Source organism: Martes martes, assembly GCF_963455335.1.
Source record: "Martes martes genome assembly, chromosome: 9".
In the NCBI taxonomy this organism is placed as follows: Eukaryota; Metazoa; Chordata; class Mammalia; order Carnivora; family Mustelidae; genus Martes; species Martes martes.
This window is the reverse complement of record NC_137896.1, coordinates 43,564,884-43,590,208: the sequence shown is the minus strand read 5'-3', so window position 1 is coordinate 43,590,208 and position 25,325 is coordinate 43,564,884. Positions and strand designations below refer to the sequence as shown.

The window sequence follows — 25,325 nt, the reverse complement described above, 5'->3', positions numbered from 1 at the left end:
TTCAAGAAAAATAAAAGTTCACCATCTGATAAAAGTATTAGGTCAAAGGGAGCCTGGTTCTGCTGGCAAGGAAGCTGTCGTTTTTCTCACTGTTTGAAGATCTCTTCATCCTGGGTTCTAAAATGAACACCCCAAGAGGGAACAATTTCCTTCCTCCTCATTGGAAAAATTGGGACATTGTTTCTAGAGGCAGGGAGCCTAGTAATTCTTGTATGCATGCTTTGCTACAGGAAATTAAAATTAATGCAAGCTGTGTGATAACGAAATGACATTTTCTAGAACAGATGTTGATAAATAGTGATTCTACTGGGATACAAACAATGAAGCTCACTGTAGAAGGTCGTAGCATGATCAGCCCCTCGTGACAAAGGGTCAGGGGGTTGGGGTGGGGGTGCCCCGTCTTTGTCTCCCAACTTTGAACTTTTGGGGAGTCACCTAGTCTGATGCAAATACAGTCACCAAACTTCCCTGTGCTGTAGGGTCACTCAAAAGCCAAGTGCAGGAGGTAGCTGTGTCAGCAGGCTCCATCCCAGCTGTTTAGAGGGCAGATGTCTTCCCACAAATACAAAATGGCAGCCCAACTCTCTATTCCCTCACTAACAGATTTGTACTTGTATGTTCTAAGTGAGTTTGAACTCCAGGAGAAAAGCCTGCTACCCTTCCCTTTCCAATCTGAAATCTACTACGGTTGACCCTTGAACAACACGGGTTTGAAATGCATGGGTCCACTTACACATGGATTTTTTTTTTTTCCTCCAGAAATATAGTATAGGCCTGTAAATGTATTTTCTCTTTCTTGTCATTTTCTTAACAACATTTTCTTTTCTCTAGCTTACTTTAAGAATACAGTATACATTACATGTAACATACAAAGTATGTGTGAGTTGACTGCCTACATTATCGGTAAGGCTTCTGGTCAACACTAGGATATTACTGGTTAAGATTTTAGGGGAGTCAGGGGCGCCTGGGTGGCTCAGTGGGTTAAGCCTCTGCCTTCGGCTCAGATCATGGTCTCAGGGTCCTGGGATCGAGCCGCCCATCTGCTCTCTGCTTGGCGGGAAGCCTGCTTCCCCCTCTCTCTCTCTGCCTGCCTCTCTGCCTACTTGTGATCTCTCTCTGTGTCAAATAAATAAATAAAATATTAAAAAAAAAAGATTTTAGGGGAGTCAAAGGTTGTATGCAGATTTTGGACTGGTCAGTGCCCCTAGAACCCCCTTGTTGTTCAAGGGTCAACTGTATTTAGCATAAAGTGCACACAAATGAGGACATTTAGGCGTCAGAATGAAAAAGCAAATGAAATTCTTACTCGCTTGCTAAAAATTTCCTTTGTTCAGTGCCCAGAAGCCTTTTTCCAGGGAGTCCATGGGTTGAAATCAGGGTGAGATTACTAAACTTCAGGTGAGAGCTAAGGAGAGAGAAGAGAACACATAAAAAAGGAGGTAAAGCTCGACTTGGTGAATTATTATAATTCCATTTAACTTTATTTCATGTGTCATCCAATTGTACTTTCTTTTCAGCAACTCTCTTGCACAAACCTTCCAACAGAATTGACCATTTCCACGAAAGAAGGAAGATGGCCCTGAAGCAGCTAACTGCAGAAACTTTCAGAAGCTACAATACTTGTAGCTTGTGCCCAGCACCATTTCATTTTTTAAAAATTTGCTTCTCAGAGTAAAGCAAAATAAAGCCCAACATTGGGAGGAGGGAGGAAAACGGAATATAAATTAATGCAGTTCAAATTGCAGACTACTTCCAAGAAGTTGCTTGGGATCACAGCCACTATGGCTAACACCTTCTGAGTGCTTACCCTCAAGTGCTTTGTGTGTCCCTCATTTGGTCCTCGAAGCAGCAATACCATGAGGTCAGTAAAAATATCCCTATTTATTATGTGGAACTGAGGCAAAGTGATGTGCTCAAGACTAAACAGCAGGGAAGTCCCTAGGCAGGGCATGAACCCAGGCTCTCTGGCTCCAGCATCTTCTCACCTAACCTCTGTCTCCACTGCCCCATAGACATCAAACTGTTGACAAGGATCCAAAGACCATCTAATTCCCATCGGTCAACATTAACTTTATTATGTTCAGATATATATACATATGGCACACCTTGCATTTACTACAAAAGCTATATATATATATTTTTTCAGATCGGATATATATATATATATATATATATATATATATATATATATATATCTTAACTACCCAAATCAGATACCAAAGTATCACCTAGCAGAAAATTCTAGAAGGTTGTTTTTAGAAGTGAAACTGCTTTATACTTGCCTCAGACTTTCTAAGGCCTGAGACACATTCATGGGCATTACCACAGAGATTAATCTTCAAGGCAGTTTGTGCCAGGGCAGGGGAAAGTGGTTATTATCTGCATTTCATACAGAGGAAAATCAAGGTTGGAAATACTAGGTAATTTGCTCATGGTCCCGAAGCTCACAGGCAGCTGTCCAGAGATGAGAGCCGTGTCTCTTCCGACCTCCACCAGTGCCCTCTGCACGCCCCCCGCTGTCCTCTGACCAGCCCTGTGAGCGTTGTTAGGTACACGGCACAAGCATGTAAGCAGAGGCTGCTAAGGGACTGACGTGCTCAAGACTCACTCCATGATTCCCCTCTCGTATTAAAATATTCTTGCTGCAAATTCGCCCTCCAGCTAAAGTCAGTAAAATTTTATGGGTGAGTTGATCTTTTCCTAGGATGGTGAGAAAGATATTTCTCTCTAAAATCTCTTCCGAGTTCACACCTCCCCTTAAAAAAACCAAATGCCAAAAAAGAAACTTTCACCAGGTTCGAGGGGAACACCTGCCCTCCTTTCCCAGGAGGAAACTGGAAATTTTCCAAATGTGGAAATGCTATCAATTTACTGACAATCTGTTAAGTACCACTAAAAACAGGAGACTTTTGGTAATGGCATGGGCCAGCAATGTAATAAACTCAACAGCACCTGACATTTAGAAATAGCTAAATATTATGAAAGGTTGTGTTCTAAGTCTCTAAGGAGGCGTGTCATTTAAGAATGAATATTCTTATTTGATACAAAGAAAACCAAGCACGTCTTATCCTCTAATAATAAGAATAAAATTTTTAAATATGTTCAAATAACATAAAGGTCGCAATTAACCCCAGCTACTTAGGGCTGCCAGTCTGCAAATGCATACTGATGACAGGTCTTTAATCTAGTTCCATTTAACAGAAAATGCAAATAATAATACATGTTTGTACCGCATGAAGTTAAAATTTATTTTGGCTTTGGTGCCTATGTGATGGAAATGTGGTTTATGTTGTACTAATAATACAGTTACATACAGGCCATTTTTATAGCTCTATGTGAACAGGCGGCTTAGTAATTATACAGCTATAGCTTTTACTACAAAAACAATCCCTTTGGCACTGAATAATTTGAACGATCTAACAACATGGATCAAATGACTTCTAAATTGCAAAATTGTCACACTGTAATATCCTGAATTATGCAATTGTGCAATTAAAGACTTCTCCAAAAGATTTTGAGTGGGGGGCATTGTCTGGATTTTTATCTATGAGGGCACCAGCCTCCCACTCCTTTCCTTTTGCCTTAGCCAAATACCTTCTGTGTTCTTCACTGTGGCAGCTCGGGTCCTTTATCCAGTCTTCAAGGTCACTACTTTAGCCTTTCTTGCTCTTCCTCTGATCCCCTTTCCTCATTCTCCCACATCATAAATAAAAGAGACCAGCCACCAGGCCCCTTCTACTCCGCTTCCCTTCTTGTTACTTCCAGCAACATTGACAAGAATATTCTTCCATTCCCCCTAATTCAGAAGACAGGTTCTCCCCAATAACCCTGTCTCCTCTTCGTGTTCCTCCCCTCTCTCTTCCTGCTTCTATACCAGCACATTTGTCTTACTACTGTACTTAATAAACCTGGAAGTAACCAGTTCGTGCTGATAAGGAGGAGTCATGCAGCCAACAGGGGCCATATCCCTGTTGACTGCTTCTCCAAGATGACTTCCATTATCAAGGTCCCCTAAGGCCCAGAGTGGCTCCTGGAGCTCCAGACATCGAATCTCATATCCACATTATAGCAGAAGGGAAAGAGGCATGAGTGGAAAGGGCTGCCCATTAAGAAGAGACTAAAAGTCTCACATGACATTTCTGCTTATATTGCTGGAACTCAATGACACAGCCACATGTGGCAGAAAGGGAACCTGTAAAATGCGTTTTTTTTCAAAAACCACATTGCCCAAGGTTCTGTTATCAAGAACAAAGTGCAGAATACATACTGGGAGGCAACTAGAAATATCTAATCATGCTGACTCATGAAGGAAGGGTAGGTGGGCATGGGGGAAGATCCTTCTATCAATCAGGGTCCAGGCAGGTAATAGGTGGCTAACTCCACAGGGTTCAAATGAATAGAGGCAGAGGTGTCTGCAGGGCTCTGGGAACTGACAGAGGATAGGGAGTCATCCAGGAACTCTCAAGGGTAGGATGCTATTACTGATGTGAATGGAGGACATAGGATCAGCCAGAGCCATGACAGAGACTCCGGCCACAAGCTGCAGCCATAGAACCTGCTGTCTGGGACAACATTATCTTAAGGTTCTCTTCTATGATTGCTTTTCTACCAGCGCCTCCTTTGCCCATCTATCCCTGCTCATGAGCTTCCAGTCTTCGTGCCTGCTTCCTGGACAGTGCTACCTACCACCATGACTTCCTGTTACATATTTACACTATAGCTTCCTTCTGAGCTGGAAACCCAATTTCCAAATGCCTGAGTCCTAATGGGGCTGCTCCACAGGCATCCCAAATTCAGTATGTGTCCAAACACAAGTCTTTGGAGCCCCATTCCTTTGCTACTTTATCTCCATCAAAGGCACGACCAACTAACCATCTCTTGAGTTAGAGGATTAGAGAGCCAACTTCAGACTCCTCCCCTCTTTCTCACTTCTCACAGCTGGTCGCTATGTCCAGTCACTTTTACCTGGTTCCGCATGTCTGGAATGCGCCTCACCCAACATTCCCGGGACACCTTGCCTTAGCTCACCCTCTTGCCTAGAGAAATAGTCTCAGGAAAGTTTCTCTGGCGTGAGTCTCTCTCCTGCCCATCTTCCGCACAGACACTGGAAACCTCTTTCTAAATTAAATCAAATCTCAATCATTCCTGGTTTTAAGTTTCCACGTTGGCTCACCACTTTGATGGCAGTAGAGCAGAATGGCTAAGACCATGGGCTCAAGAGTCAGATTGCCTCAGTTAGACCACAGGCTCCAGTACTTTCTAGCTTTTTGACCTTGGGAAAATGGAAACTTATTTAACCTATCTGCTGCTCAGTTTCCTAGTCTGTAAAATGGGAATAATAGAACCTAATGCCATGTAGGGGTGCTGCAAGGATTAGATGACAGTATTGGTAAAAATGTTTAGAATATTGTCTGCTGCATAGAACATTTGCAATAAATAACAATTTTAAATAAAGTAAGTTAATACATTAAGTCCAAATGCGTGAGCATGGTATGTAAGGCCCTTCTAGATAACCTAACCTCGTTAACCTTCTTGTTATTCAATGAAGGTTCCTTGCCTCTTTCATGCCTTTATATGAATGTGTCCACATGTTTCCTCCAACCCTGTATTTTTTCTAAGATTATATTTATTTACTTGACATAGAGAGAGAGAGAGAGAGAGAGAGAGAGGGAGATCATAAGTAGGCAGAGAGGCAGGCAGAGAGAGAGGGGGAAGCAGGCTCCCTGCTGAGCAGAGAGCGCGATGCAGGGCTCGAACCCAGGACCCTGAGATCATGACCTGAGCTGAAGGCCGAAGCTTAACCCACTGAGCCACCGAGGTGCCCCTCCAACCCTGTATTTTTTTAATTTAATTTTTAATCTCATTCAGAAACACCCACGTATTTAATTTCTTAAATTGATAACTATCTAAAAATTTTGGTCTGGGGCTTCTGGGTGGCTCAGTCAGTTAAGTGTCTGCCTTCAGCTCAGGTCATGATCCCAGGGTCCTGGGATCGAGCCCCACATTGGGCTCCCCCACTCAGAGGAAAGCCTGCTTCTCCCTCTTCCTCTGCCTGCCACTCCCCCTGCTGTGCTCGCTCTCTCTCTCTCTCTGTCAAATAAATAAATAATAAAGTCTTTTTTAAAAATAAAAAAAAGAATAACAATAAAAATATTGGTCCAAAAGAATAAAGTTTATAACGTACAATTTTAGAAGATTTTAGCTTTTCTGAGGATGAAATGTGGAGATCAAATGTTTAAGACTTTTAATTTGATGACCAATGAATATTTTAAAAGTTCCTACAAACAGAACAGTGAGTCACAGAGCACATCTTGGATTTGGACACACAGTAGACAAAACGGCAGGAAGAGCAGGACCACAGAAAAGACACGGTCCTCAGATCTAATGGCGTTGGCTTCATGTACATAAACAATTTCTAACATCACTGTGAGTCCTCTGCTCCAAAATCAAAGGTCACGGTGCCGTGGAAAAAAAAAAAAAAAAAAAGTTCAAGTTAAGTGCTCAAGCCAATGAAACATTAAACAAGTGCACCTGCATTTTCACAGCAGATAATTCCAGAGGGGATTTTATGTTGCTGTGGATACAAGGGGAGGAACAGCTCAAAGATACTTGTAAAGCAGGGAGGGATTAGAGTATCCAGGGAAATAAGTAAAAGGTATTGCGTTTCATTCCATGCTTCAGGAGGACAGCTACAAAATTAGGTCTAAACATCCTTATCCTTCAAATGAAGAGGGTCACATTGCCAATTTATTGTGAATACGATGAAAGAAACATAAAACTTTTCTTGTTGCTTACCCTTCTGGGTAACAGAAAACTGTCAGCCTGCCAAGTGAATGCTTATTATTTTTATTTTTAATTTTTTCCTGTTTTTTTTTTTTTGTCATAGTAAGGGCAACCAAAGCCAGTGATTTAATTAACTGCTTTCATTAATGCTTCTATTTGAATAAATAGAGAATATATAGAGAAAATAATTATCCTACATCAATTTAAATGTTACCATTTCATTTACTGAAATCTCTGCTTTCTGAATTGTTCACAAGAATGACAAAAATGTTTGCCAAATTACACTAAATCCTAGCTCTAGACAGGTATTTAACCTAACTGCTTATTTAAAGAGTCAAAGAATAACTGAGATCTAATTCGGTCTTAATGATACTCACGCAATGTCACAAAATTCATGGGGAAATGATATAGATGGAGGTTAAAGGTTGGGAGTTATGTGAACTTCCAACACCAAAAGAAAAATACAGGGCAAAGCAAGTCAAAATATTTATGATACGTTTATTAAGACAATCTACCCATTTTTCCCCTGAAAATTTTTTTTAACTTTCTTCAGCAATATTGTCTTGTTTAGATTACAAAGGAGATTTTTTTGGACAATGTCTTTGGCTCCTTCATTTTTGTTGTGTTAGTAAGAACAGCATAACCTCTGCATCCATGCCCATGCTGCTGTCAGTAATGGCGCACTTGCACCTCCGGGTGGAGGGGGGAGACCAAAGAAAGAGAAACCCGAAGAGGGTGGGGTTAAGGATTCTGAGCACTTCAAAAATGGGTGGAGTGTTCATGGGGTGAGGAAGAAGTTCAAAGCTCTCTCCCTAACCTGTTTTCTCTCTTCTCTTGGGTGCCATCTTGCATGGTTCCCCTATTTATGGAAGCCCCCGTAGGAACCAGCATGGTGCCTGGAGAAAAGGACCAAGGAGAAAGTCTCTTAAATCTGCCTGAGTCCAGGCTTGTGTCCTGGGAAAATGGATCAAGAATCAACACTGAACCCAACAACAAGGTCTGGGTGCCTTCCTAGAGCAACATAGGTGCTCTGTGAATTCTCCAGGGACCCATCAGGGGAGAGGGATGGTGCCAGGGTAAGGGACTGGAGGGAAGGTGTGGGGATTCAGGATCTCAGATGAATAGCTTGTGTATCTCAGCATAGAAGTAAAACATAAATCCTTACTGAAAAAATGAAAATGAATGTAATGTTTGAAATGGTCACTGAACAAAGAAAAAGAAAATTTGGAAGTTCTAGCAAAACAAACTAAGATGAAATTGAATTTTGCTTTATAATGTATGGGAAATAATCATATATATGTATGTATGTATGTGTGTGTGTGTGTGTGTGTGTATGAAGTAAAAATGTTATGCATTTATACTTTGAACATGTTTTTATATACATGGAGCATGTACAAGATGTAATACCAAGACAGCAGTTATAAAAGACCACCTGGAAAGCCTCTGCACACAAGAGATGGCAAAATAGAAGACACTAATCAGTCAGGTCCCTAAGACTGAAATAAAGCATTGTGGGGATTCCACAGTGAGGGAGATCAGTTCTAGAGGTGTGGGGGGTGGGGATGAGGACGGGTTTTATGTTTGGGGCAAATGCTGGTGGATACAAAGTTTTATTAACACAATACAGGCAGGTTTCCTCATGCTTGGCAGATAACTCTTGTTGGACCTTTATTCTTAATGGTGACAGTTTAAGCATGAAGTATATGAAACGCTTTCTGCTAGGTCCAATTTAGTGTGTAAATACAATGATATGGGGTAATGCCTTCAGCTATGTCATGTTTAACGATAAGTTAATAATTATGCCTGATAAGCCCTGAAGTAATGATATGACCTAGAAGTTATATGATTTTTTGAGAACTAGAAAACGTGGTTTGAAAAACAAGCTCATAAAAACAGGTTAATTATAATGAGCAATTATAGGGGGAAATGGGTTTCCTTACAGATAAGACCACCAGTTTTGAGGAAATGTCTACATAACTGGTTACAATACCAAGGGTGCATGTCAGAGTTACATGGGGAGTCTTAAAGATACATATTCCTAGGACCCACCTTAGCTTGGGAATTATAGCCACAGGAACAGGGGCCCAGGAAACTTTAAAACTACTACCTCCACCCCACAGGTAGTTCTGATGTACAGAGTTGTTGAGTCTGGAATTTTCACAATCTGTTCCTTATAGAAAAAGTTACTCAACATTAACCTCATGTCTAGGAAGCTGATGACATTTTTCTCCAGCACAAGGATATGAAAGTCTTTTTTTTTTTTTTTTTTTTTTTAAGCCCAAGTGCCTTACTATGATGATATATTGGGAAGATTCTGGTTATCCCTTTGAAAGAAATTCTCTTTGGAGAACTCAAGTTAGAGATCAACATGGTCTCCAGAGGCCAGGCGCCGAGTAGCAGGCCTTGCCTGGTTTGGGTCTTATACAGTGGCTCCAAGTGGTCCAATTCTCCAGAGGGGAAGGGTACCTGGCAGCCCTACAGAAGGATCATTCCTGGGTTCGCAGGCCTCTCCTCCAAATTTCCACCCAATATCAAATGGTGTAAGGGAAGTGACAGTTTGATATATCCTATTCCCTCAAAGTGCTTGTAGCCACTTTTATTTGCTTGTACCAGGTCAACAGAATTCAATTGATGGATGCTATGGGAAAGCAAGAAAGTGACTAGTAGATTCAGAGCTGAGGCTGGTTGGGGAGATGTGACTAGGAGTGTATGGTGTCCTTAGTCTTTTGGGGAGTGAGGCTGCATATGAGAAAGGTGGGGACAGTGGGATGGAGATGGATAGTATTGACCAGTGCCAATGATATCCAAGTAGTGGAGGACTTGTTTAAACAGAGATCTCTGGATCCCATTCTCCAAGTTTCCAATACAGTAGGTCCCAGATGGGTCCTGAGAATTTATATTTCTAACAAGTTCCCAAAAGATGTCCATGTTGGTGGTCCATTTTGAGAATCACTATTCTAGGCAGAGAAAAATGAGAGGTTCCCAGGGGTTTGGGGTGATTAAGAAAAGCGGATAGAGTTTAATATAAGTTTTATTTTATTTTTTTAAAAGATTTTATTTATTCATTAGAGAGAGAGAGAAAGCAGGGGGAGAGGCAGAGGGTGAGGCACAGGAAGAGGGAGAAGCGGACTCCCCACTGAGCTGGGAGTCTGACGTGGGGCTCAATCCCAGGACCTGGGATCATGACCTGAGCCAAAGGCAGATGCCCAACCATCTGAGTCACCCAGGTGCCACAGTTTTAATGAAGGAAGTATATGATTCCATTAAGTATTTGAGACACATGAACAAAGATTGAAATTTTTGTCTTGGCTTTTTTTTTTTTTTTTTTAAGGGAACTCCTGGATTTGGGGTTGGGAGTGTACTCAGAGTCCCCTAAGACTTACATGATCAACTTGAGGTCAGTGGCAGAATAGAGGACCCAAAATATGTCCAGATTAAGGTTTGCAAAGCATCCCGGTATCACAAAAGGGTCTAAGAAACTTCCAATGGCAGCCCATAAAGCAGTGATGGTCAGTGGGAGCCAGGGATGTGGCCCCTACATCCCTGAATCTGGGTAGACAGCTAAAAGGGCAGGGAGCAACTCCAGTTTTCTTCATAGTCAAGCAGCTTTGCAAAATGGAAACACCCAGCTTGCTTGGTACTCCTGATGTTAAACCAGAGACCATGGCCATTCTAACTGAACTTCAAGAGAAGGTCTTTGCCAGACCAGAACCTTTGAAAGGAACAGACACATAGGGTGGCAGGAAATACCCATGATTCATCCCTAATCCTTGGGGAAGAAAGCATCTTCCATATTAAGGCTCTACCTCCCCAATCTCTTCCCTCATATGACAGACAACGCAAAGCAACAACAAGGGAACTAGATATGCAAATATAATTAGTGGGGCAGTGTTGGTCTAATAAATTTTGAGTGCTAGGCTTTTCTAGATGCTTGGCATGTATCACCTGATTTAACCCTTGTGCCAGGGAAGAGGATTATACAAAGAAGAGCCACTCTCCATTGTGTCCCTTCGAGGGCTCCAGTATGGAATTAGGTCTCAGTTGCACACGACCCACTGACCAATGCCTTTTGGGGGTGTTGTTAACTTTCCTCCCTTTCCCACCTAACCACCCTGCAGTCTCAGCTGGTTTCCTGGAATCACCCCCAAATAAACTGCCTGCACCCAAATTCTTTGTTTTCAGCTTTTGAAGGAATGCAACCCAAGACAGGCACTGACATCATCATTTGAAAATGATGGAAATGATATAATAGTAGAGGGTGAAGGGTGGGCGAGTCTTACTCAGTCCGCACATGTGGTTTGTACTTTGTGTGACCATGAAGAACGAATGCCCTACTTAACTCCAAAGAATCACGGAAAAAACACACACACGCACACAAATTGACAATAAGCTTATCCCCCCAAAGCCCTCATATTGCTCAAAGAGTCTCGCTTTTCTTTCGTTCCAGGAGTCTCTAAAGTGGGCAGTAGTAGATACGAAAAGTTATCCTGAAATGAGCAGGAATGGACAATTTCAGTAAATGAAGATTTTCCTCACTGAACATTAATTACATTTAAATCTTGGAATCTGATTAGGAGATTCAACTGTGATTAGCAACACCGGGGAGTGTGGGTCATCTTTTTCTGGGGGAAGAAGGTCTTTCTCTGAGCTCCACCCAGAGCTGTCCCTCCTCTCCCCTCCCCTACCCAACCCCAGCCACCAGACTGGGGCCTCGGTGTGGGCCCCCTGACAGGTTCCACTGTGATGTCAACATAACAAGAGGCAAGATGCGACCTGCCCCCTGTTGATTTCTGTCTGCTCCCTGGGCAAAGCGGAGGGCAGCAGCCCACACCCGTGCTGTGTTTGCCTGGGTCTCAAAAGGACAATCTGGGAGAGCCCGTGTCCATCCATTCAGTGGGGGCTGAGACTGACAGGACAGAACAATGACAACCACCAACCTGTTCAAGGGGGTTTAGCTCTGAGATCAGCAAGTAAGCACTAACTATTTAATTAGTCACCTAATTAGTGACAGGCCACACTGAAGGTTTCAGATGTCCTCAGACGAATGGGGAGATAAAAAGTCTAATTAAGCTGCCAGCGTTGGGCGGGCGGCTGCCAGAGCCCACAGCTGTGCCGGATGTGTGGCCCGCTACCAGGAGGAAAGTTCATCCAGTCCCCACTGAGGCTTCACAAATATGCCCTCCGTGGTCCCAGATCCCCTTAGTCACCGCAACCCACCCAACCAGATGACGGACGCAGGTTTAGGCAGAAAGGCAGAGATGTCCCTCCTCGATGAGATTATTCGGTTGTCTTTGTTGAGAAAACTCTTCCGTGCGGTGAAAGTGGAAGGGAAGGTGAGCCTCGGGCCTTCGCAGCCACCAGCGTGTTCTGAGACTGGAAGGGTGTGTTTCTCTAGGCACACCAAGGGTCGTCGGGACACCACCCTGGGCTGCTTTCAGTCACAGGCATCCCAGGATGCCACTACAGGATCCTCGAGAGATTCTTTACCTCAGAATTTAATTAGGAAGGATTTTAAAATAACGGATTAAAAGGGACTGCTCCATAATTAGGAGTAAATAATATGATGCTCAAAAGCATAGAGACACACGAGCTGAAACAGAATAAACCCGTAACTGCTTCAGCTCGGTGAGCTGATGCCCAAGAGATGGCGAAGGAGCTGTTTGTTCTGTGTAATTCTTGGCTGGGGGCGGGGGTTGGGGTGGGAACCACTTTCTACCAGGGACACTGCCTGGGCCTGAGGTTCTGCATTGCTCGTGAGCTCCCGGTGACTGCGATATTGCTGCCGCTCCACAAACCTCACCGTGAAGAAAAACAATGCAAAATGTCAAGGTGAGTTCATAGACCTGGCTCCTGTCTTTTTTTTTTTTTTTTTTCCTTAGGGAGAGAGAGCACGTGTGAGCAGGAGAGGGGCAGAGGAAGGAGAGAGACAAGCTTAAGCATGACACGGGCTCGATCTCACGACCCTGAGCTCATGATCTGAACTGAAATCAAGAGTCAGACACTCATCCGACGAAGCCACCCAGGTGCCCCATCTGCTCCTTTTTGGGGTGCATACCACTTCCCCATTTGTCTTTAAAAAATGATTTTGGAGTACTTCGGTGGAAAGCCTGAAGTAGTCAAAGCATGGCATTTGGGGAGTTCAGCAGAGCTGCACTGGGTCCGTGAAGCGATTGGTGAAAATAGGACTTCCTAAAGTTTTGTGGGAAAGGGCCTCTTGCTTTCTGAAAAGAGCTTTCAGACTTCCTTGCAAAGCCCTTCTTTGGGAAACACTGTTTCCTTGACAAGATGATAGACACTCACCTCCAGATCCGGCTGTTGATCCAAGAAGAGGAAGTTCCCTTCAGGTCCCAGATGCAAGTGGTGGAGTTCCTAGGGGACAGCACCTTCAGGCTGGCAGCACCATGGGGGTCCCTGCCATGACCCTCTCAGCACAGGTGGGCAGCAGAGGGGGGCTGACAGCTAACACCAAGTTCTTTCTGCTCTTTCACATGACTGGAGTTTTAGACAAGTCTTTTTACTAACAAATCCAACAAGGGCAATGTCTATGAAATACTTAACTGTCCAAGCCAAGAACTTTCAGTGCCAAAGAGCCAGGACAACCAAATGAATACAACCTATCAGTTATGAGAACCATAACTTAAAAACAGTTCAGGTCCATGATGTAAATGTCTTGGGATGCTAAAGAACCTAGATGATTCACAATAAAATACCTTAAGAGCTGCCTTTCCCCTCGAATTCATTGCTGTCTACACTACAGGATAAGTGGGGGTTTCCTCCTCATGACCCCCTACCCCAAGAAAGCTCTGTCGGCCCTGACTCCATGCTTGCTGTTGGTCCCCTGCTCAGCTCCTGGTGATCACCATGGGAGCCCATGCCCTGGCAGGGAAGGTGATGGGGACAGGCCAGAAGACGCCTGTGGCCAGAGCCCACACTGGCCATAGGGTGGGGTGTGGGGCCTAGACATAACTTCCTCCTGGGCTCTTCTCAGACTTTCTTGGACACAGCACTCTCAGAAGACAAAGGCAGATGACCCCTGGGGGTGGGGGGTGCTACAAATTACCTGAGCCTCACCCTGACCTTCAATTACCCTACACCTCCACCAGCCAGTCAGGAGCTATAGGAGGGTAGATGGAGAGTGCAGGAAGCTCTGAGAGCAGGGTTGCCACTCTTTAGCCCAGCACTGGAGGACTGAACAGGACTGGGAGGACAGGGACACACAAAGGGATGCTGGTATGTGTCCCTAGGAAAACACCTGTCACCCATTTCACTGGGAACCGAGGGGCCCAGGAGGCCTTGCCCTAGCAAGGACAAGGAGATGCAGGTGACTCATAGGCCTGACAACCAAAGACAAGAAGGTGTGTCTGTGCAGATGTAACTGGATGGATAACAGCTAAGGACTAGCTAGAATGTTGCACTAGAACAAATAAATAAACAAACCGAAACATCACCCTCATGATTCCCCCCTCCAGTGGAGCTGCGTCCTACTGGATTAGTTGGTGACTTCAGGCAAGACCTTTCAGCTGCCCCAGCAGCACCTCAGCACTTCAGGAAAGAAGGACGTCACAAGGGAAGAGGTTTTACGTAGCGACTGCTTTTGGTGTCCTTTGAAGGGGACAAATGCTTCGTAATTTTTTGGCATGTACATGATGTGAGGACAAAGAGTTGTCTGTTTTGTCACCAGATGACAGAATTACCAGATTTTCTGGAAAAAGAGGTTGCCGTACTGGGCCTCACGTGGGCTTTCTGGGAACCACAGTGTCCCAGCTGAGTCTAATAGTGCAGTGCGGAAACATCAGGAGGACAACTTTTCTAATCTTGCCTCCAAAATGTGGGTTTAATCCTCACTGGGGGTCAATGTTTGGTGATCGTTTCCATTTTATTTCAGGTCAAATCATTTATAACATCTAGTTCAAATAGCAGTTAAGCTGGTAAAGTAAAATATGCAGTAGGTTACTATGGTGATTGCTAATTTAAAATAATTAGGGAAAATAATGAGAAAACTATTTCCTCTGTGAAGGATTCAAGATCCGTAAACTGATACCAGTCTATTTTTAGCACCTGTAATCTGTGTAATGATGACAGAGAACTAGGAGTACTTTAAAATGCTTTAAAAAGGTCTGTCTGATTGAGGAATTTAATCAACCAAGTACTTATATCCAAATTTCTACTTGCCATTATTAAATTTAAGTTGATTCCGCAAAAAGAAAATTATATGTATATATCTTCAGGTAATCATTTAAAACAAGATGTAATGAATAAGTATGTAGGTGAACGAAGACTTCAGACCTGTTTGTGCTAACGGCTTGACTACTATAATTTCACCAGTCCACACAGATAATTTATCATTCAGAAATGGTCGCATGTGACTTGCTGTTTGGAGTCTTAGAGAAGAGACCCCTCAGCACGAGGCAAGCCCTCAAACTGTAGTGTGGTTTACATGTGAAAACGAATATTTCCAAATGCTTCTCAGTATTTCTTTCTTACAATGAAAGATTGCTGTAGACTGACTACGATATTTAAAGCATGTGAGCTCTCTTGCTGATTTCAATAACGACATGTGACTTATTTCTGATTAACTAGGGGTATGTTCCAGATAATTGAACAAATAGGCTGGAAAGTGGAAAAAAAAATCTTTATCTCGTTAATGTGATATCAAATGAGCAGAGTAACCCTGCAAGGTTAGCTCATCTCCTTATCAACCAGGGACAAACACCTGTTAGGGGTCATTTCCTCCCTCCCTTTCCTTGTCTGACCCCTTCCAAGGCCTCACGCTTGGGCTGGTACCTTTGATGCTTCTGGAGGAGTTGGGGGGAAGTGGGTTACTGTTTCTCATCTTCTTCTTATCTCTTAGCACCTATAGTTTTAAATAGGAGCTAAAATTTCTCATGTGATCCTGAGCAAAAGATTTAGAAAAAACTGGACTCATTTGATTCAGGAGTCTGTGGTTCTCCAAAGTTAGGGTGTTTTAAGACATCCATTAGACTTTAAAGAAAAAATAAATGAGGAGGGGTGCTTGGGTGGCTCAGTCGTTAAGCATCTGCCTTTGGCTCAGGTCATGATCCCAGGGTCCTGGGGTGGAGCTCCCTGCTCAGCAGGAAGCCTGCTTCTCCCTCTCCACTCCCCCTGCTTGTGTTCCCCCTCTCATAGTGTCTCTGTCAAATAAATAAATAAATAAATAAATAAATAAATAAATCTTTTTAAAAATAAATAAATAAAATAAATGAGGAAACCAAGTCTGAGAGAAGTCAGGCAAGGCATCTAGGGTCCTGCATCAGGTGGTGGTGATGCCAGACCATGACCCAAGTTCTGGGACAACAACCTAGGGCTCTTCCTGTCAGGGAGGGGCTGAAACTCAGTGAGCAGATGGAGAGCTACTCAGGGAAAGCTGAGAACCCTTGGGAATCCCCTATCAGGAAAATGGGCTCTGAAAGGAAATCCATTTAGGGCTGTGAGGGCAACAAAGCAGCGCTGGAGAGACACATGGGCCTCAGTCTTCCCTGTGGGGTTTTTCTCTGTTCCTTGGCACCTAAAATGCAGGGGCTAGAAGAAAGGTCCCAACCCACCTGCCATTACTGAAAGCCTCTTTGTGATATGCCGTATCAAAATTGACTTCCAAACCTTCCTGATTGTATGGAGCACCTGCTAAAATACAGAGTCCCAGAGCCATCCCTAGAAGTTTCGGATTCTGCAGGTCTGGTGCTGGGGCTGGGAATCTACCCTTTGACATATGTTGTAGGTGATTCTTATGATTCAGCCAATAAGGGAAACACTAGTATAGACTGGGGTTGGCAAACTTCTGGAAAGGGTCAGAGTGTACATATTTTAGACACTGCTGGCTAAATAGCCTCTCAACTCTGCCACTGTATCAAGAAAACAGAGACAACATAGAAATGACTGTGACTATGTTCCAAAAAAGCTTTATTTACAAACACAGGTAAAGCCACATTTGACCCAGGGGTTATAGTTTGCCAACCCTAGGTCTAGAATATTTCACTGATTCATTAATCCACCTAGACAGGGGATGTGGGTGACAAGAAAAACTTGGGGTTTTTTCTTTCAAAAAACCATCTCAGGTGTAGAACAGAAGAGCTCCTTTAAAAACAAAGAAATCAAGTAAAACAACTCACCAAAATACCAACGTCTCTAGGAAGGAAATTCCAACATTGGATGCACCAACCACAACAATCTTGGCATTGACAGTTATTTTAGGTTCCAATGTCAGTTTTCTGTTCGTATGGTTCAAGGCATAACTCAACTGTAATAGAAGATACAAAGAGGAAGAGAGACTTGAGGAAAATATTATCGAGTCTGTACTCCCAGACTGGCAATTATGTAGAGTTATTTAACCAGGACATTACCCACAAATCAGACTGAACAGTGCCTATGCACAGCTATGGTGACATTTAGGGAAAGGTATTTTTAAGATATTAATGTAAGAAGATGGGACTATACCTAAGACCTGGTCTGGGTCACATCAAGATGCTTGGTTTACATCATTTTTGCCTTATTGTTGATGGATGTTTCCTATAGAACTGAGACTCTTTATGATTAGAAGCAGTAATGTAAAAATAATCCCACAAGAAGACAGACAAGTTGCTCCTTGAGAATCTGGAGTTTCATGAAGGGTCCTTCTGTCTAAGATTACCTTGAAAACTTGAACAACAATTGGATTGCAATTGTTGGGTAATTTAAGGCAAGTATGAACTCTTTCCATTCTGCATCCATCACACTACTTAACACAGTGCCTTGCGCACAGGGGCTCAGTAACATTTGTAAAATGACAATCTTAGTTGAATGACAAAACATGTTGGATGATAAAGGTTAGTCAATCTTGTAGATGATCTGAGGTCAGGGAGGACTCTTAGAAACAGAAAAAGTAATTGGTGATCATTTTAATGTCCATATTTGAAAAATGTTTCTGAGTTGATTTATTTGATTCACTTTCCTGCAGAGGCTTCAGGGGAAGCAGTAAATGTACAGAGGAAGGTTTTACAAAGCGATGGTGGGGTACTCTTGAAAGAATGTTAGATCATGTCAGAAGACCATGGTTCTATTTTTAATTTGTTAATTCAACACACATTTATATTTGATGCTTACTCTGTGTCTGGATGAACTACAGCTGACTTCTCATCAGAAACAATGGAGGCCAGAAGACAGTGGAATAGCATCCACACCAATGCACCCCACTCCGTTAAATTCTGATTACATTAGCATTAATTCATCCTACAGTTCAGACATCTTCAAATTCCAATAGACCAAGTTTATTTTGCATTTCTTAAAACCCTGAGTTACTAGGAGTTTGGGAGTCCAATGGTAAAGTCCAATGGTAAAGTCCTATGTAGAGCACCTTCTGCTACTTGAGGTAGCATGGGTATGGCCACATGCTTTGCCATTTACAAGGGAACATGTAAAATTTAGAGGATAAATCTCTTCTCTCTAGCTCTAGCTAACCTAGCAATATGGAGGTAGAAACAGTCTTGACCCAATGTAATATAAAGTTTGGAGACTTTAGATTCTCCATAATTAATGCTGCTGATGCCTCTCAGCATGTTCCCACCTTTAATGAGGCACACTATGAATTGTGGAAGAGATGGAGCTTGCCTCCATCTTTAAGAGGGGACTCTGACTGATATAAATCAAGTCCCATAATCCCACCCTCCTTGCTCAACAATTGGCCCAGGACAGACACATGACCTGTGTTGGCCTAATCGGAGTGAAGCCCAGGACTTTCTTTTCCCCAAGTTTTTATTTAAATTCTAATTAGTGAACATACAGTGCAATGTTGGTGTCTGGAGTAGAATTCAGTGAATCATCACTTACATACAACACCCAGTGCTTGTTATATCACATGCCCTCCTTAATACCCATCCCCCATCTGGCCCATCTCTCACCCACTCCCCTCCATCACCCCTCAGTTTGTTCTCTGTCTTTAAGAGTCTCTTATGGTTTGTTTCCCTCTCTCTTTTTTCTCCCCCTCCTCCAATATGTTCATCTGTTTTGTTTCTTAAATTCCACATGTGGGTAAAATCATATGGTATCTCTCTTTCTCTGATTGATTAATTTCACTTAGAATAATACAGTCTAGCTCCATTCATGTTCTGGTGAATGGCAAGATTTCATTCTTTTTGATGGCTGCCTAATATTCCATTATATTACTATAGTATTCCATTATACATGTGTATCACCTCTTCTTTATCCATTCATCAGTTGATGGACATCTGGGCCCTTTCCAGTTTGGCTTTTGATAATCCTGCTATAAACATCAGGGTGCAGGAACCCCTTTCAAATCTGTATTTTTATATCCTTTGAGTAAATACCTAGTAGTGTAATGGCTGGATGATAGGGTAGTTCTATTTTTAACTTTTTGAGGGACTTTTATATGATGGTTGAAAAAGAAAAACCTCGGGGCGCCTGGGTGGCTCAGTGGGTTGGGGCCTCTGCCTTCGGCTCGGCTCATGATCCCAGGGTCCTGGGATCGAGCCCTGCGTCGGGCTCTCTGCTTAGCAGGGAGCCTCCTTCCTCCTCCCTGCCTGCCTCTCTGCCTACTTGTGATCTCTGTCTGTCAAATAAATGAATAAAAATCTTTAAAAAAAAAAAAAGAAAAGAAAAAGAAAAACCTCTTGTCTTCTAGATAGTACTGGGGTATAGGTGTGAAGCCTGAAATGGTATAGTCATCATGCCACCAAGAAGGAAACCATCCTGGTTGAAGCCTCAAGCGAACCACCGAGAAGTGGAATGGGAATTCCTTTCAAACTCTATCTGGAGCCCATGCTACCTTTGGAGTCTTCAGTTATATGAGCAACAAATACCAGTTAAGTATTGCCACAGTGGGGCTGCATAACAAACTACCACAAAAGGCACTGGCTTAAAACAGTTGTCATTTGTTCTTACTCACACAACTCTGGGTCAGCTAAAAGTATGTTGTTGAAGGCTGGGTTCAGCTGGGTGTGGCTCCAACTTGGCCTCCATGTCTCTTGCCTTTCTTTATTTTGATGAGAGATGGCTGGCAAATGTGCTTTTGGCAATGGTAGAGTGTAAAAAGTGAGAATTGGCAATACTTCTTCAGCCTGGCCAAAGCAAGTCATGTGGCTGAGCCCACCACCCACAAGATGGGGAAGTAGACCGGCCTGTCATGAGAGGTGCTCAAAGGCACCCAGCAAGGGCACAGCCCAGGGAGGGACAAATAGCTGGGGAGAAAGACACAGTCCACCCCATTTCCTTGGTTGCTTAGGACAGTTTATTTCTTTTATATGCAACTGAAAATTCCTTAAGCTGACACATTTTCTAAATGACAATAATGGATGTATCATTTGGGTGAAAAAATGTCTGTTCTTCAAATAAATATCACTCTAACCTGCTTGATAAGAATTTCCCAAGACATGTCAAGGAGGAATTTTTTGAGAAAAGTAGTTAATTCTGGTATCTGTGGGAGCCGCCATATACTGTGTGCTAATTAATTTCCAAGATGAGCAGGATGGCAGCCGATTCACTCTAGCCAGCCCTGGGTCTAGTGGTTTATAGTGAGGAAGACTGGAAACATAGATGTTGGTATGATGGCATCTGATCACAGGTCTAATTAACAGACTTAAAATGCCAGCATCTTAACAGAGGTCATTATTCCAAGATTCCTTCTGTAGGAGGTATGTTCAGACATTCCCCTCCGCTATCCAGAAGTGCACACAAAAAACACTGTAGCATGAGCAGTAATGAAATTCCCTGGTAAAGAATTAGACCCCATTTATGAAACAGCTCCTGTATCAATGATACAAAGGCGGCTGGGGAACAGAACAGAATGGCTTCTGTTTCCCACACAATAGCTTTCACGCCAACAGCTGCCAGGCCTCAGAAATCACCTTTCTAACTGCTGAATACACAAAGTGGCCTCAGGGTGTCAAGAGTTAGCCATCAGTACCAATGATGGTTGGATGTCTCGGGAGAGTGATCAGGCATCACAATGATTTTCAGCAAACCAACGTGTGCAGGCTTTAATTAAAAACATATTCATCATCAGGTATGATAAGGTGACCTGAAAAAAACACAGTTTTCTTTTGTTGGGATAGATGGTTTTTAAATACCTTGAAAAAAATTCTTCCCAGCCTGGAAATGTCTTTCAGTGACAACTGCAAATGAAGACTCCTTCAGCTGCTTTATAAAGGGATTATTTTGCCCATAAGCAGGAGTACAAGTCATTTTGAAGGAAAGCAGAATATTTCCTTCCTTTCTGTTCCTCCAACTACAGGTTTTCATCGGGGGCGAGGATGGAGGGGGGACTCCAGGTATGTAAGATCTTTTAAATCAAGCAAGCTCTTCCTTTTCTTGGTCTGAATATCTACCAAAAATGTCCCACACATTGGAAGCCTAGTTTTTTAGTTTTGTTTTTTATTTCCTTAATAGTGAAGTAAAAAGAAAGCTTTCTTTGCTGACTCATATTTTATAAACAGAAATTAAATGTGCCTTGTGGTAGTAAGTTATTTCAAAGAGAAAAGAGGTGAAATTCTGTAAGCCATTTAATTAGATACCAAACCAGCAACAATATGGGGGAGAAAATAGATTCTCAGCTCCATGTCTTGGGAAGACATTTAGAATTCTTATTTTTCTAATGACACCAAGTTAGCATTTTTACACAGAAGCATACTTTTTTTTTTTTCAGATGAATTTATTTATTTGAGAGAGAGCACGCGAGAGAGTGAGCAGGGGGAGGGGCAGAGAGAGAAAGAGAGGGAGAATCCTCAAGCAGGGGACTGAACATGGAGCCTGGAGCATGGAGCCCGACATAGGGCTTGATCTTATGACCTGAGCCGAAATCAAGAGTCGGACATTTAACTGAGCCACCTGGGTGCCTCAGACAAAGGGATAATTTAAAATGTAGAGATCGACATGTCCCAGCGAGAAGGAATAAAACACATATCATGGTATGCAAGTAGACCTTCTAAGGCTAAAGGAAGTGTTCCTTGAAATTGACAATGAGTCTCCTAATGAGTTTAAATTGCACACCTTCCATTCAACCCCAGACAGGAGAATAAAGAATGATATTATGGGATATCCCTGTTAGAAAATTCTAGAAAACTCTAGAGCTTGAAGTGGGGGAGGGAAATTACAACCAAGGTCAGGTTAAGGGGGATACTGAATTGAGTTGAGAAAACGGAACAGAACAGAAATGGGCACTAGATTTAGTCCTCACCTATTCATCTGTAATTTCCTGTGAGCTTCTGAAACAGAAGATTTAGAAGTGAATGAGCCACTAGAGGAGGTTTTAGTTGCTTTTGTCAATTTAGTTGGTTTGTTCACTGCCCTTCACTTAGACTGTTTGCTTCCTGAGGTCAGGAACTACATCTTTGCTTTTTGAGGCATTTGTTTCATTTGGGTTTTGTTTTGCTTATTTTATCTGAGTTATTCCTGCCATACATTTTTTGGAGATTTAATAAATGGCAAAAGAATTGATACATTAACTTTTTCATGAGCCCTTATTAAAGAGGGTTGACATAACTTCCACTGTGTCAAATTATTTCAGCTGGTTCTTTGCCAGTTGCTTAAATGAGCAAACAAATGACTTAGCTATAATTAGAACAACTTGTCATTAAATCGGATCTTTTTAGTAGAAATGATATTGATGTACACAGTCAGTTGAATTGATGCCCTGATTCACTTATAGTTACCAAGAGACATTAAATGTACAGTTTTGTGTTTTATGCATGTTTATTAACTGTTTTGTGTGTTCAAAAAATTGGTCAAAATGTAATTTTCCCTGATATATGCAGACCTTAGTTCAGTGTTTCCACATCTGATTTGGTTCCTCTTATGCACTTAGAATGAGCTAGAATGAGTACAAAAGGATTATTGAAACTCAATTTCAGTAATAGATCCAAAATCAGAAGTTACTAAGATTACAAATAGGCCAATAAGCTAGGAAGCAATCAAAATAAATATAAATGATCCTACATAATAAATGCAAGGTTCATACTAAAATGGAACATGACAATATCTATGGTGATTTTTTTTCTAATGGTACCATTTCATTTGGGGGTTACCTTCAACCTCCAGGATCATTAGACTGGGCACTATTAGCCCAGTGGTAAGGTTTGGGCTTCTTTTCTTAATTCTGCTACTGGTTGAAATTCTGAGCCTCTTTTCCTTAAATATCAGTTTCCTCAGGTGTAAAATGGAAGTAAATTACACAAACCTCTGCCTTCCTCAGCAGGCAAACATGGGAACTATTCATTAAACAACGTCTACAAATACTTTGAGCTTTTCAGGCAAAGATGTTACACAAGGTAAAATTGCACATCTTCTCTCCCATCTGCAATATGAAAGGCAAATCTTCGAAAAACACATTTTAAAAGGGCAAAACAATGAGCTCAATTTTCAGCTCCACACCCATGTATATATATTTTTTCTTACAGAAAGCTTCCAAAGACTTCAAAGGGAGCTCTGTCCATGCAAGAAAATGGAAGATGGACAGATTCAAAGCCATTAGGAGTAGAATTTCTGAAATTCTTAATAAGCCCACTTTTGCTTTATAAATGTAATTTTTCCCTTATGCTTCTCCATTCTCTTTGCTTTTTGAGAGGCCCTCTGTTTCCCAATTGGATCAAAACAAATGACAGATTGATATCCGTGTTAGTTTCGAAGTCCCAAGTTCACAAGTTGAGCTCTTTGGGGCAAAGTATGGCAATCCTTACCAAATAAAGAAGGGGTAGAGAAGTACAGACATGTAAAAGAGAACTAATAAGTTAGAAATCACTTCCACAGATAAAAAATAAAATTTTGAAAAGCCAGCCTTTCTGTTAAAATCATTACAAGTGTTCAAGAGTCTGATAGGAACACCAAGGCCGCTGTCCTGGGAAGGCAGGAGGAGGCTGGGAAGAAGAGGCTATGATTTTGAGCCTTGCTTTATGAAGGATTCTCTTAACTTTCCCAATACTTTTCGCAGCCCCAGCACTCCAGAAAAAATGTGAGCTGTTCAGCCTATGGTATCTGCTGAGGGCAATGATGAGCCAAGGACACTTTCTGGCTTGCATTCATTACATGAGAAGAGCATACCCCAAATTGTGCCACGTGGGCAGGGTGGGCTGTGGTTAGTGCAGGATCTGCTCCAGGTACACTCTAGGTGCTCACAAAATAGGAGGTGAATGAAGCGCTACTGTTTTGCCTTGGCAGATTTATTAGTAACATATACCCACGAAGAATTGTTATTTCAAGAACCATAAGCCTTTAATTCCTTTACATTTTCCCCATCATCCTGGGCAAATAGTGGGAGTTTAATAGATTTCTTGTGGCATACTCCCACAGAGACTGAATCCTAGCAGAAGAAAGAAGATTCCTACATAAGTTAGGGTTGGGCTTGACTGCATACAACAGAAAACCCAGCTGAAACAGAAAACGGTAGCTTAAACAGGATGGAAGATAATTTCTCTTTTATGCAAAGGAAATCTGGAAATAAGTATAGTCCAGAGTTATTGAAGCAGGTGCCATAAACTTATCAAAGACCCAGACTTCTCCCTGCCTAATTTCCCATCCCAGTGCAAGGCTTCCATCCTCACAGATGGCCCAGGATGGCTGCTGGAGATCAGACGTTATACCCTCATTCCAGGCAGCAGAAAGGAGGGAGGAAAGAAGAAAAAAGGAGGCTTCCTCCCTTTACACAGCCTTCTCAGAATTCCCATTTCAACTATTTCTACCTCCATCTTGGTGGCCAACTCTGAGTCACACAGTCAAGTCAAACGTAAGGGAGAGTGGGAAATAATCCTAATCAGGTGCATTGCTGCCTTGAATAAAATTGAGGTTCCATTAGTAAGACTAAAGGGAGGAATGGCCATTGGGGGCTACTAGTGGTCTTTGCCATAGTTCCTGAAGCCACTATAATTCACAGGGTAAATTTATTCAACTTGCATTTTTCTTATGTTTCTTTTATCTACTCCTCCTGTACTGATCCTTCATACACTCTTATTCCTCACCTGGATATTATCACTATTTTGCAAACATGATAAAAAGTTAAAATTGTGGCCACCCTCTGACCCTAACTTGTGACCATTCTTACACACTTATACAGGAAAAAAAAAAAAGTGGGAAGTTGAGTTGAGTGACGTCACTGGATTGCATCAATTCTAGGATGTGCATTTTTCTTACGCGTTGGCATCCCTGAAATCAACCTCACAGTCAATATCATTTTAACCATTGCAGTCAGCTGGGCAGCAGCAGTGACACAATTCCTTTCCTGAGTGTGGGTGGCTTGGTCATGGCTAGTCATTGACATCACTTCTGGAGAGTTCTCTGTATTATGCATACAACATGTGTGGAGTTTAACTGCTACTGACAATGTTTTCAGAAAGATTACAGCATGATTTGGCATTAAAATGAACACTTGTTGTGTTCCCATAAAGGCTCAGAAACTGAACAGCAGGGTGCAAATTTGATATTAGTGAAGCAAATATTAGTCATTGGAGGAATAGCCTTAATTCCATATTTTCTTGCAATGCAACAATCAAGTTCTTTATAGGAGCAAATAAAAGATGACAGATGCCCACAAGTAGGTACCTGCGTTA

At 42.3% G+C, this 25,325-nt stretch overlaps 1 protein-coding gene across 1 annotated transcript in view; it reads right to left on the bottom strand.

The window, feature by feature from the left end:
- CFAP61 (cilia and flagella associated protein 61) overlaps positions 1-25,325 on the bottom strand; it is a gene marked incomplete at both ends in the record, with an annotated part of 286,170 nt that overhangs the window by 107,000 nt on the left and 153,845 nt on the right. Inside the window, 2 exons of the mRNA XM_080814415.1 lie at positions 1,307-1,405; positions 16,911-17,038. Of these exons, the coding sequence (XP_080670541.1) occupies positions 1,307-1,405; positions 16,911-17,038 (227 nt within the window). The remainder of the gene's footprint in view (positions 1-1,306; positions 1,406-16,910; positions 17,039-25,325) is intronic.